Genomic DNA, 14,139 nt, shown 5'->3' on the forward strand with positions numbered 1-14,139 from the left:
TACTCATTTGACCGCTTGACTTATACCCTGAAGAGAGAGAATGCTATCTACTTGGTTGGTGGATAAAAGAAATAAAGTGTTTGGCTTACCAATTTGACCACTTATAGTTATAAGCTACTGAATTAGCATATAATTTATGTATTTTATTTTTTTTTACGTGGTAACATTTAGAGAGTGTTTGGTTTATCTATTTTTTTAGCAATTTTTAAGTCGTTGACCTTTTAAGTTATGTAAAGTTTAAAAGTTAAATAGTATTTAAGTTGATAACGTATTTGGATAAATGTGTTTTTTAGCTATTAGTTAATAGTTATATGTTTGGTTTAAATGAGCTAATAAGTTATCAGAATTTGATAAAAATATAAAAATAAATATATTGAATAATACAAATAAAATTTATAAAAATATTAAATGTATTAATTTAATATACATTAATATATACATGTTATATATATACAATGAAAGAAAATTGTAAGGGCAACGACGAAGGGAAGAGGAGGTGGCAATGGAGGCGATGGACTATGGGTTGGGGAAAGGGTGAGAACGAGGGTGATGGTGATGGACGACGACAACGATGGTGGTCGGATATGGGTTTGGTGGCGGCAGGATTAGAGCAGGCAAAGGGATGAAGAAAGGTATATGTTGAAAACGTGTGCTTTGTTTGAGAGTAAATATGTAGTTTAATCTATCAATGTAATAAGCTCCTATTAGCGTTTTTGAAAAAGTTGGGGAGGGGAGAGGGGGGGGGGGGGTTGGACTTTTGCCAAACATTGGTAAATTAGTTTTTAAGTTTAGTAGCGTTTAAACGGCTGGAATATCTCAAAAAATAAGCTACATAACTTATAAACTAAATTAATAACTTTTATAAGTAGTCAAAACAGTATGCCAAACACTTAGTTTAAATGCTATCAAGCTTATAAACCATTTTAATAGCATTTGAGATAAGTTGCCCCTTTTCCCCAACTTTTCCAAATAAGTTCTAAGGAACTTTTTGTGTTGATCAAACAAATTATTGATTTATCTTCAAACAAAATACATATTTTTAATGAAAAATGCTATTGGTACACCTATTTTGTATATCTTAGGCTACATAAGGGGGTATTATGATAAAAATACCCCTCATAAGGTGCATAGAGACGCGTGAGGTGTATGTTATTTTGGTATAATACCCCCTTATATAGCTCAAGATGTACAAAATGAGTGTACATCTAGCATGATTTATTTTTAATTTCTACATTTTTCTATCTTTTTACCTTTTTTGTTGTTACTGTCGTCAGACCCATCTTTGGCTGTTGTCTCCAACCTCTATGTCCGTCACTGTCGTTCGCTCCTCCATGTTCGTTGCCATCACCATCGTCTTTCATCTAGCGTTGTCCTCTATTTCTTCCATCACCATTGCCTTAGCCCGTCGTCTCTAGTCCATTGTCGTTGCTTTGATCTTTTCTTCCGTTGCCTTTATTGCCACCTTATTTCGTCGTTGTCGCTATCTTCTCCTTCATTCACTATATATATATATAATATTTAATATATATTAAATTAATTTTTTTATTAAAATTTAATATTTTTATGAATTTTATTTATATTATTTAACAAATATTTTTGTCTTTTTATCAAATTTTAATAATTTATCAATTATTTTAAACTAAATATATAATTAAATATTATTCAATTTTTAAACATATTTATTTAAACGCATTAGTAATTCTCATTTGTAAATTTTACAGAACTTAAAAAAGTTAAACAAGTTAGAAGCTACTTTTAAAAACGGTCTAAAGAGTTGCTGGCTAGCAGAAAGGAGGAATGCGATTGAAGCATAGCTGCAAAACCTGACGCGGTGATAGAACAGAGAGGAAAAGCATGTCCAACGCAGTGGCGAATGGCCTAGCCGGAGCTGGTGGCGGTATTATCGCACAGATTGTCACTTATCCTCTCCAAACGGTATTGAATTTGTACCCACTCACACGCTCCACCCTGTGGAATTTGATTTTGATATGCATAATTCAATTTCGTTTCGACCTTCAATTTGTTTCGGTAATTTTCTTTATTGATTTGGTGCTTTGGTTTCGCCTGTTGTTTGCAGGTAAACACGCGCCAACAGGTGAAGAGAGTTGCCAAGAAAGGTCAGGCCTCCTCCGCCCAACCTTCTGATCATCGTCCAGGGAGCACGCTTGTTCAAATCTTCCAGGTTTTACCAATTCCATTCGATTTTCTCCATTAGCTGTGTATTTAGGGTTTACCAGTGTTCAATCATTATCATCACCATTTATCCTTCATCCTTTCTCTTTTAGGTTCATCGTGATATCGTTTCGTTTCCTGGCGATATTCACTCACTTCCATCTTTACGTGCTACTTATTGTTCTGTTTAATGCGTGTAAGGTGTTGAAAAACGAAGGATGGGGAGGGCTTTACAGCGGCCTGAGGCCTTCTCTGCTGGGAACTGCTGCTTCAATGGTAATACCACGCTACCGTTTCCTGCCCTGCACGGATCTTGTTGGGCAGGAGAGGGAGATGAATGATCATTCAGGCCTGCTTATTTCTGCAAATAGAAGCCCCCAAAGCCTCAAAACTTATTATTTGGTTGATTGTAATTAATATGATATGAATATAAAACACGGGGTTGCGATAAATCAGTGTTCCCAAGCAAGATATGTGCAACTCTCGTCATTATCATGCACCTGCATTCCTTGTTTCATATTATTCTGTAAATTTGGTATTACGGTCACATGCCCTTTGGATGCCAGTTTCTGTTTACGTGTCACAAATATGTACCTTATCACTACAGAAATGTCATTTTTCCATGAATAAAAATAAAAACAAGTGCAAAAATTGACATACTCCTTGATCATTGGGCTGCAGCCTTAAGGAAGCTCTCTTGATTGTTACTGTTAGTGCTTCAGCCCCATATCTTATTTTGATAAGTCTACATATAAATCTATTTTTCTTGCTTGTTGAATTTTGATTTACAGTTAACATGGTTTTGAGAGTTTCTGAATATGCAAAACTTATATGACATTCTTATTCTATTGGACTATCCCTCAATTGGCAGCTTCAGCTGAAGTTTGGAATGGTTTATCCTGCTGAAGGTTTTTACTTTGCACAAATTTGATCTTGTGTGGTTATTTTAGATAACCGTATTGTTTGTCTTTTTTATTTTTATGTCTACCATTTGTGATGACCATTCTAGAGGTAGTCGTTCAGATACATACATACATATATATATATTTAATAATTTGCCTTGACTTGCCTCCACTCTGGTACCGATTAGTAGCTAACTGATTGTTACTTTGACACCAAAACCTCACATTATACTAAATACTTTGTCCAACACATTCATGACCTACATGCTAATATTAGGAGGACAATTGCATTAAGTACCGAAAATTATAAACTTTTGCTGATTCATTAGAGGGAAGTACATTTCAATAGGTGGGATAAAGTTCAGTGTAGTCAAAGGCGAGCATCTTGGTTGCCTAGGCGCTTGGGCTCCTGAAGGCTCCATAGAAGCGCCTTGCCTATCTCTAGGTGAGGCAATTTCAATCAAGCTAAGCCTGCGCAAGTGAGCACCTCAGATGAGGCGGCAAGTGTCAAAGGTGCTTGCTTATGCATAAAAAGAAAGGTGTTTAGACTTTTTTTTCTTAAGCTTCATAATATTTGATAAATCACTGGTAGGAAAAAGATATGTTTAGTATCATGTGGATATGCTTGTAATTAATTTGAAGTTGCTTTTTGATTATGTGACTGTCAGGCTTTTATTCTGTTGTCATATCATATCTTTTATTTTTGTAGTTTTAACTGATTCACTATAAAATCACCATATCAGAAGTAATTATATCAAATCTGAGACAATGGATTGAAGTTGTTGTATTCTATTATTCAAGCTGTGACAAGCCAATTTATAGTAATGGAGTGTTTATACTGAATAATTTTATGATCAGCTTCATTTATCCTTTATGAGTGCCTCTATGCACTATATTGGAAAAGAAAATATTTTTTCTTGAAGTGTTCATTTTTCACTTCTTCAACGGGGTCTAATAATCTCATTCTGATGTTGCAGGGCATTTATTACTATTTTTATCAGGTGTTCAAAAACAAGGCTGAGGCAATTGCAATTGCCCGTAGAAATGAAGGACGTGGGAATGGTACCGTGGGCATGCTATCTTGGCTTGTTGTTGCAGCTATTGCTGGGTAAACAATCAATTTGTTTGACAGACAGCAAAACCAAAAAAGTCTAAATATTTTCTTTTGTAGGATTTAGGATGTCTATGTGAAAGTTCTGCAGTAACCAATGTCTTCTTGTTCCTGATGCTTTATTTATTGAGATATTTCTTATTACAAGTTAGATTTCCTTATGTTCTCATTGTTGTTTGAATGACATTTTTGCTGCAAATGATTTCTTCTCAGGTCCTTGAATGTATTGCTGACAAACCCAATATGGATTCTTGTGACACGAATGCAGGTGATTTGAATGTTCTGTGACAATTCTAGCACTTAAAAACAATTTTTCCTGCAATCTTTATTTTATGTTTAGATTTTCTTTTTCAAAATAGGATTTTTAATAGTTATTCAAGAATTGGATTCATTGTCAACTTTGTCTCCTTTTGGTTGCTATAGATTATTCAAGAATAAGCGGTTGATGCTTATCTTTTGTATTGACCATCTCACTTATCTGTGGCCTGCAGTAGGCTCCTTGTATGTTATTTCTTGTTCTTTATAATATTGGCATGTGTCCCATGCCTCCCCCTTCAAAAGAAAAAAAAAGTTCCTTTTGGTTTTTGTTTCACATCAATTTGTTATTTACACGTCAACATTCTAGGGAAATACATAAATGATGAATCGCTGACTAAATTTTCTGAGTGTTCTTGAACAACTTGCCTAGTTCAAGAGATGGACGCTTATTCTTGTTGCAAAAGGCTGCTCAGTATAAGAAAATACATACCATTTTTTAGTTAATCTGACACTTTTCAGTTTTCATCACTATCTACATTCTATTTTTTGGGTGCAAAATAGCTGCATTCATATCTTAAAACTGCTATTCACATTTTGCAGCATGGCAGATATCTACCATAATTTTGGTTAGTTGCTTGAATGCATTTCGATTTCACCATTTTAGGTGCAATACCTGATGATTTCAACAAGTTCTCATGCCCTATGATTTTTTTTTTTATCATAACATAGTGTGATTTTATTAGTTAATTTTAAATTATCTGTGTTTTAAATTGTCTTGATTAATTTGTGGCATTGTCCTTCTGATCCTAGACCCATACTCAAGCAGAAAGGAAAATTATGGAGGCAAAAAGAGAGGCTTTACTAAAGGAAGCTTCTGAAGGCAATTTCATGGGTTCAACCCTGCAAGACAAATTGGCAGAACTCAGTTCTATCAAACACCGCCCATATGGAACATTGCACGCAGTTAGTTTTTGTACTTACTTTTTTTTGGGGGTGTGCCAGTGTGCATAACTAGAGTATCTTGTTTTTCTTTTCTCCATGACTTATGTTGCTGATATGAAATAAATGTTGTTCTGGATTTTTTTGGTCCTATCCACAAGACTCAGGGAGAGTTCTCGTTCTCTATTCTTTCTTTGTTTGGAAAGGTTTGCTGCCTATCCTTACTTAAAATAAAGATTTTTTTCCTTGGGAACATGCTAGTCTTGTGTCACAAGTTCACACAATGCTTAAGGGTGCAACAGTCAAGCATCAATTCAATTTAGACAAACCTTTCTCAGACCTAATCAGAAAACCTCTTTCCATACCTGTGATGGGTTTGAACCCCACAATCCATACCTATGTTACTGAAAATATCAAAATACTAATACCCTAGAAAAGGACAAAGTGGTCCCAAAATCCTCAACTGCACCAACCTCTTTTGAGTTATGACTGTTCCCTTGTAACTTGCTCCTGACCTGATTATATTGATTCCAAATCTATACCATTAAGGTCGGAGAGGGAAGGGACCTTGTTTTCTTTGTCAGGTTGTCACTCCAAATGATGGCACACATTTGGGCTAGATGTAGTGCCCATTCAAGTGATAACACACTACTAATCATGGCAGCTATTCTGAGGGATACTGCTACACCATTGTGATTGACACCAAAAAGCAATTTTATTTGGTGAAAGAAGGATTATGTTATATGCATCCATTTTAGAAGTTATATGTGTTCAAGATGATTTAATGTGACTGGTCTGTTGGTGATTTATCTTCTTTTCTGTTAATTTTGTTTGGTATTTATCTATTTGTTACATATGCGTGTCTGTTACTTGTAGGCTTGTGAAATTTACAATGAAGCAGGAATCACTGGATTCTGGAAAGGCATCATCCCCACATTAATCATGGTGAATTTACGTCGATAATTGAATTACCTTTTGATGTAGTGCCAAGCTACCTTTAATATATGGGGATTACTCTGTGCCAGGTTTGCAATCCATCAATCCAATTCATGATTTATGAGACTTCATTAAAGCGTCTGAGAGCCAAGCGCGCCACTAATAAACAGGGAAGAAGTAATGTAACTGCTTTGGAGGTAAGCTCCTGTAGAGATGGTAGACTCCAAAGCCCATAGAGAATCAGTATTTATACCGAGGAGTGGTATGTTGTTGTCTTCAAAAACATACAGAAAAGTTAGGGTTGATCACAAAGAATAGTGTGTTGTTTTTGTTCTTAGCACAGTTCTGTTACTGCGGGGAGTGTGATCTTCAACAAGACATCTGAATAACTAAATTATATTGTCATATGCTATGAACAATGAAGTCATCATTTTGTTTTGGCAAAAGAACTGTGTCCCATTGGACGATGGTATTCATATCAGAGGCTTTGCTCACATTTTATAGTCTAATGTCCTGTGTTCTTTGTTTGAATAGGTTTTCCTACTGGGGGCCTTGGCAAAACTGGGAGCAACTATCTCAACATATCCTTTGTTGGTGGTTAAGGTGATGGCAGTTCTACTAGCTGTTGACTGTTTGGAGCTTGTACAAATACCCTTCTTGCTTCATATAGCCTAAATGATGTTATATCTTAGTGTGTTGTCCGTCTACAGAATATAAACTATGCAAGGTTGTTTTCTTCTACTATAAATTTCCTATTGATAGTGTTGTACTTGATAACTGTGCAGTCAAGGCTTCAAGCAAAGCAGGAGATTGGTGGAAACGTCTTACTAAGATATTCAGGTTTGTTTTCAATATTCTAATCAATATTTTCATTTGTATACTAACAGATAACTTCATTCAAATTATTAGGTCCTTTCATCTTTGTTCACTCAGATATTTGGGGTTAACTCAGACATTTGGGGTTCAAGTCTTATAACTTCAAAATTCTAATTTCTGTATTTTGTTACATTTGTCTTTTAAGGGTGAGGGAAAGCCTTGGTAGCAATAGTAAGGTTGTTCCTTTGTGACTGAAAGGTCTGTGATTCAAGTTGTGGAAACAATCTCTTTGCAAAAAAGGCAAGGGGAAGATTGCATAGAGATACAACCCTCGCAAAGCAAGGAGTTTCAAGAATTACTTTGCTTTATTTAATGAAAAATAAATTTGAGTTTGTATTTTCTGGGTAGGTGGTGGGCCTTGGTAGCAACAATAAGGTTGCTCCTTGACCTCCCCCACCCATTGGAACACGAGTAGTCCCCCCTGCCTGAACTCCCCCACCCATCGGAACATGAGTAGTCCCCCTCGCCCACATAAATTTTCTGGGGCTTTTGTGCTGAGATTTCTACCCATTTTAACTTATCTATGCATGTCTTTCATAGCAATAATGGTATATAATGGCCTTGGAGTAGATTTGGCCATGAATATAGATGATTTGCTAGCCAGTGGGATTAAGGCTTGGTGGGGTGGCATTGAAGAGTACTTTGCTTTTCCTCTTGTAGCTGTGCATACGTCACCTATTGTCTGCCTTGACAGACACACACACACACACTCACACACACATATCTAAATCCTGGTGGTCTATGTATGTGCACACATTAGATTCATCCATAGAAAGTATATGAGAAAGCGGAACCTTTTTATCGTCCATTTGACCTACTTGAAGACCACTCCCCAGACCTTGAATCACCTTTGTCAACATATAGCTCAAAGTTTACATCAATAAAGTAAACAAAAGAATCAAGTTGTCAACATAGAAATTTACAGGGTTCCTCACTTCCCATTCACTAAAGTAGAAAATATTATTGTTGAAATATAAATATGATCCACTATAACCGCTTTTGACAAAAGACTATCTTGGAATGTAAGCCTTTTGAATATCTGATTTATACCAGTCTTTAGCCTTTAATCAACATCTCATTGCTGAACATCTAGTATATTTCTGTACTCCTTTGAGTGTTTGTATATGTCCACTTGTGAGACTTCCTTTAATCTAGGAGTAGAACCTTGTTAAGATTTTTTTAACCCCACACATGCAAGTTTGTGGATTGGATACCTAGGGTATGAGATGTAGTTCAACTAGGATGGTGTTGGAAGTTGACACGCTGTATATTTTTCCTCAAATAGTGTACTGTTCAGCTAAGTAAGGTCTCCTTTTTCCTCATTAGATTTTTCAATGTAAATGCATTTTCTCTGCTTTTGATTTCTTGAATTTTTCAGTGTAAATGTGTTTGTTTTGCGCCATTGATAGAGCTGGTTGAAGGTTTAGAATTCATGTAACCAACCACTCCTAATGGGATTAAGGCTTGTGATTGTTGTTGTTGTGTTTGTTTTGTTTTTTTATTCTGCTATCCATCAACTGGATCTACCTCATGTAATACTGATTTGATTGGGGTTGAGGCAAACTTTCAAATCTGGGCTACACACAAATTTTCAATCCTGAACCTGATTATTATCTTTGTCTAAGCAATCTGCTTTTATGACACTGAAAATGTCAATTATGTTCACTGCAATACAGGTACTCTTGATGCGATTATGAAGATGGCCCGATATGAGGGATTGTCTAGCTTTTACAAGGGTATGAGCACGAAGATAGTACAGAGTGTTCTTGCAGCCTCTATACTTTTCATGGTTAAGGAAGAGTTTGTTAAGGCTTATGTGGCATTTGCAGATAAGTACCAGAAAATTCTACCGAATTTAGTGAAATGATTTTTCTCCCTTGTACAAATGATAAATGTAGTGACCTGTCTTCTAGATTCTTTTTTGTTTGTAGAAATGATGTTACTGTACCTCTATTATATATGATCCCAGGATACCGAACCTGACAGAGCAACATAAAGAAGAAAATGAAAAAAAATTTAAATTGATATCTTGAATATTACATGAATGTTAAAATGTTCTTGGAAAGACATGATGCTTTAAGTACAATATATTAGAGCATGATGTTCCACCTTAATGCTGAGTTGTTACACATTGTCGATAAAATCTTGACATCTGTCTTCCATATTAAATCCAACGTGTTCAGATATGAGATGGATACAATGATGTTTCTGCTGGTTCTGATTTCTCTCTCTGCTTATTCAGAGTGTAAAAGGGCAGAGTGGAAATACCGAATTTCATATGGAACTCTTTGAATTGCATTACTTATTTATTTTTATTTATTTATCTTCTTTTTTTTCATATTTTATAGGTCAGAGTGCTACTTTAAAGTTTCACTGGCTCTAAATGAGGTCTTTGTAGTAAGGGGTATTCTGATAAATTGTGCAAATCGCTGGATATGAACTGGCATGGGTTTGTTGTTGGTTGAATAACGTTATTGGATCTTGGTAGGAATCTAATAGGTTTGGAGTATTAAAGTATCTTAATTTCCTAATTTTGGAGTTGTTCTCTTGATATGATGGGGAGAACCAGCATACTTTATGGATATTTATGTAATAGATTTGAATCATAGGATCACAGAAAACTTTTGTGGTTTTGTGCAGCCTCACCTTCAGGTATAACTTTTAAGGGAAGTTCTTGCTGGGCTTCCTTGTGTGTATGTGTTCTCTTTCTCACTACTTTTTATTTCTCAGTTGGTGTTGCAGGCCAGCGATGTTTCCTTTTCAACCTCAAAACTGTCTCAATCATACCCAAGTTAATTGTGACCTTTGGCTACTTATTTATTTAACCATTGATACTCTAAAATTGACCGAGCAAAAAAAAAAAAAAAAGAAAAGAAAAGAAAAGAAAAGAAACTCCAATCAAATTCATCCTCAAAATCATCCTTTTACCAGAGTTTAATGGTCAACATCACCAAGCCACCCTAGAAACTCTGTTTTCTATCTTGGAGCATAAAACCTTAGAACTTCCAGTACAGTTCCATTATTACCTTGGAGTTGGAGCAGTAAGGAATAGCAATGGATGTCTTCTTTTTGTTCTTTTTGCTTTTCTGAAAGTTGAAGATTACTTAATTTTGGCGCCTCCTTGTGGTGGGTATACCTTCTCCGAGTTGTTGCAGCAATCTACTGTGTAATTTGAATAAAACGAATGAAGACCGTGCTTCAATGGTTCTTCCTTTTTGTCTTCCTTGAACAGAGAATGTCAGTGCAACTCCAGGAGTATTTCAACTGTCTACACGGAATTAAGAGTGGGCTGTTAGTCCTCTCAAATCTCAACTAGTTAAAGGAAAAAGTATGCTGCCTTTTCAGCCATCTGTCCACATGTAATCATTACTACTTACTGGTATGAAATTGCATTGTCTCGGGAATCACGAATTTCCGTGGTCCTTAATAAGCCTTTCTTTAATTTATTGTTGCTTTCTCGTTCATCATGTGCCTTCTCAAATAATATATCTTGACTGTATGGTTCCACGCTTGCATCACTCTGTGGAATCGAGGATAATGACAACCACCTGTGCTTTGGCTTGCCTCTCATGATATTCCCTGTTGGTATTGAAGTTTCAGCATCTCTTTCAGGATCTCTAGATGTTTGAAATTGGTTCTTCTGAGTCAAAGGTTCAAGAAAGGGTGACATCTTTTGTGTCCAAACCATGTTTTCTTCTTTTTCTTCTGATGGATATCTGCACCGACTTTGAGATGTTCTTTGATCTTTAAACTCAATCGTAGGCCTCAAGCTATCTGGTAGAGGATATGATTGCTGAGGTGTAACATGGTGCATTGCAGCTTCAATGTTTCTGCTTTGAAAAATATCAACTAGATATGTTCTTTTTTGTAGCTTACAAAGACTACTCTTTGACTGGGTAATGATATTAGAGATTGTATTTCCCTTTACAATTCCCAACTCAACTGGTTCTAGGCTCATGTTTATTGTAGCAGGGCACCCAATGGCACTTTGAATAGCCTTTGATATGTTCTCTCTACACATCTGGGCTTTCATCTTGTCTTCATGTCTTTGAAATATCAAATGCACAATGGTATGGGCTGTTTAATGGACAAGAGGACATAGTTATAAAAAGGAACCCTGCAAATGATCTTTTTAAGCATGATATTATTATTTTTGTTACTATTACTATTATCTGTAAGTAGGCAGAGCGTCAGAGAAAATCACCAGAAAAAGATTTCTAATACAAAATGATTTATCTTTATATTTGATGAGTAAGTAGAAATTACATTACCGCTGCATAGAGTTAATGATGCAAGCTTCACTTGGTGGCACAAGAAATCTTGCATATCTTTACCCTCTACTCTTCTCAGAATCTTCTGCCAAATTTCTTCCATGTTGCTCACACGGGCCAGCTTTTCATGTTTTTTGCCTCTTGATCTTTGAGTTTGATGAATGCCTTTAATGGGCGTACTTGGTTCGATCATCTCTGTTTCTTCTTTCTCAGAGGCTCTGCTGATGGTATGGCAAGTTGTCTTGTTTCTGCTTTGGCTGTCTGTATCTTCCAATTCTGCAAAAGAGCAAATCTCCTTGTGTTTATGTGTGTCAGAGTTGTAAATTTTGGCTGTAATTTATCTATCATCATTTATATTTCATTTAATTTCCAGATTACCGGTATTATCTGAGGTTAACTTTTCTTTCCTTGGAAAATTTTTGCCTGTAGATATTCTGGTGCAGACATCTCCAGAAGTAATATCAAGAAGGGCAGCCAGTATTCTGGAATTCTGGTCTGTTGAGTTGGACTTGAGTTGCTTCTCTGTTTGGACTAGTATCCTTAAGGCATGGCACAATCTCTCAGGATAAAAATTTGCTGCAATTTTTTTTGCAGAGCATTAATTGAGTGGTGGTGAAATTTTTAGACAAGTTGTGATTTGATGTCTTCTTACCGAGTTCTGATCCAGTTCTCAATGGTGTCGTTCCTTCTGATGATGATGCTGAGGGTGAAGAATCTTGTGCAGCAGCAGCAGCATGTGAAATCATGTCTGTGATAAGAGATGCCAATTGGGATAGAAGAGCTTGGGGTTCAACACCTGTTGCCAATAGTTCCCTTGTATGTCTGATAGTATTGATAGTGTCTCCTGCAATTGCTGTCGCGAGCAAATCAAGAAGTTTATTTTGGGGAAGGAGACCCACCTGTATAGAATAGGGAAGGCACAGTAATTGGAACAAGTCAAATGCCTCCCTGCTACCAACCCACAAATGAGGCAGAAAAACAAGAAGAAAGGACACTCACAAGCGCTAGGACCATGGAACTAGTGATTGTTGACTCCAGTAAGGCCAACTGGTCCATCAGATTCTCCGCTTCCCTCAGTGATCCTCGTGCTTTTGCTGCTATCAGTTTCAGTGCTTCATTCTCAATTCTAATGTCCTCACAGGCCACAATTTTTGTTAGCTTCTGTCTTATCTCCTCATTGTTGAGCTTTGAAAAGCAGAATTTCTGACATCTTGATGATATGTTCGGGGGAACCATGCCCATATCTATGGCAATGAGGACAAAGACAACTTTAGAAGTATATCCTCTTTCCACCATTCCCAAAAGTTCATCCCATGCTTTTGCACCAAATGAGTGACATTCCTCGAGCTCAATGATTAGGACTTTGAAACCAGGGATTGCCTGGCTCTCAAGAAGTGTCTTAATTCTTTGATATGCAGCTGTTCGACCTTGGGAGAACAACTCCATGATAGACAAGCTTCTTGAGCAGCCTTTGCAGCTCCAGCATGGCTTACTGAGTGATGCGGATTCACAGTTTAGTGCCATGGCGAAGAGTCTAGCAGTGGATGTCTTGCCACTGCCACTGGGGCCATGGAAAAGGTAAAGACTTCCAACTTTTTTCTTCTCAACAGCTTTGGATATGGCCTGGACAGCGATCTCATGGCCTACAATGTCTCTGAAAAGCTTTGGCCGATACTTGTTACTGAGGTGGTGCGTGTTTAGAAGGATATCAGAATCGAAGTGCAAGTTGCTGATACTGTCCAGGCTCAATGAATCAACTTGTTCCTGCTGTGGACAAGTGCTTTCTACAATCGTCTTATCTCTACAACTATTATTTCCGTAGTTGGACCTAGTCCTAAGAAACACTCTTGGTCTTCTTCTCCCCTTGTGCATTCCTGAAATACTAGTTCTAGTACTAGTATAGCCCATGTGCGGGGAACAGGAGACTGTTTGGTATTGCTATGCTTTTAAACTGCAGTTGAGACTCTGAAACAAACAAGTTAAGCTAAACTGCTCTAGAGGAAAATGCAAGAGATCCTTAAATCAGGCTTTGTACGATGTCTACCTGGGATGGAGTAGTAGTCACCATTGGCTGCCTGGCAAGCACCAAGATGGAACCCTCCTGCTTTGGACTGCAACTGTAATGTGGAATGTGTGTGGAAACTGGGCTACTAGTTGCCGAGCCAGCCACAGAATGCCAACCAAATTATCCGGCGATGGGTACTAGAGTGGCGTTAGTAGCTATCCAGCAGCTTCTTTTCCACTCCGTCTAATTGGATGAACTCTATGAGAGCACAGGGGGAGACAAACGGATGAAGATGATGATGATGGCCTGTTCAGTTGAGCCAATTAATAGGCACAGTACATTGTTACTGTTTACCGTAAAATAAGGCACGCTTGAGGCGGCCTTCAAGTTTGGCCTCTGAAAATGGTGGCGGCCGGCCAACTCAGAGATTTCTAATTTGTTTATTTTCGTCAAGGGTTTTTTTGTCTCCGGCTGACGGAAGAAACTTTGTTGCTGGCAGTTGGATCTTCGGCCGGCTATTTATTTATTTATAATAGAGAAGGTTGAATCATCAGGTGTTTGGTGCGTGGCTGGCCACTCACACCGCCATTTGGGAGTCTTCAAGAAGAAAATGCCAAGAGTGTCGACACCCAAGTTGTTGAATCTCAACGATCGATTGACAGTGTGGCA

The 14,139-nt window shown here is 37.2% G+C and overlaps 2 protein-coding genes across 2 annotated transcripts; one reads left to right on the top strand and one right to left on the bottom strand.

Moving 5' to 3' along the window:
• Nucleotides 1-1,768: 1,768 nt before the first annotated feature.
• LOC127799210 (peroxisomal nicotinamide adenine dinucleotide carrier-like) lies at nt 1,769-10,086 on the top strand. The gene is made up of 11 exons (XM_052333030.1): nt 1,769-1,935; nt 2,078-2,182; nt 2,374-2,448; nt 4,052-4,182; nt 4,399-4,453; nt 5,254-5,406; nt 6,259-6,327; nt 6,408-6,515; nt 6,853-6,921; nt 7,104-7,158; nt 8,871-10,086. The coding sequence occupies exons 1-11, from the start codon at nt 1,855-1,857 to the stop codon at nt 9,059-9,061; spliced, it is 1,092 nt and encodes a 363-aa protein (XP_052188990.1). The 5' UTR covers nt 1,769-1,854; the 3' UTR covers nt 9,062-10,086.
• LOC127799208 (protein STICHEL-like 3) lies at nt 10,072-13,373 on the bottom strand. Its single transcript, XM_052333021.1, has 6 exons — nt 12,465-13,373; nt 12,118-12,364; nt 11,844-12,041; nt 11,466-11,741; nt 10,572-11,271; nt 10,072-10,462 (listed from the first exon to the last, which is right to left on the bottom strand). The coding sequence occupies exons 1-6, from the start codon at nt 13,371-13,373 to the stop codon at nt 10,393-10,395; spliced, it is 2,400 nt and encodes a 799-aa protein (XP_052188981.1). The 3' UTR covers nt 10,072-10,392.
• Between the last annotated feature and the right edge of the window lie 766 nt (nt 13,374-14,139).

This window comes from Diospyros lotus, chromosome 4 (genome assembly GCF_014633365.1).
Source record: "Diospyros lotus cultivar Yz01 chromosome 4, ASM1463336v1, whole genome shotgun sequence".
NCBI lineage: Eukaryota > Viridiplantae > Streptophyta > Magnoliopsida > Ericales > Ebenaceae > Diospyros > Diospyros lotus.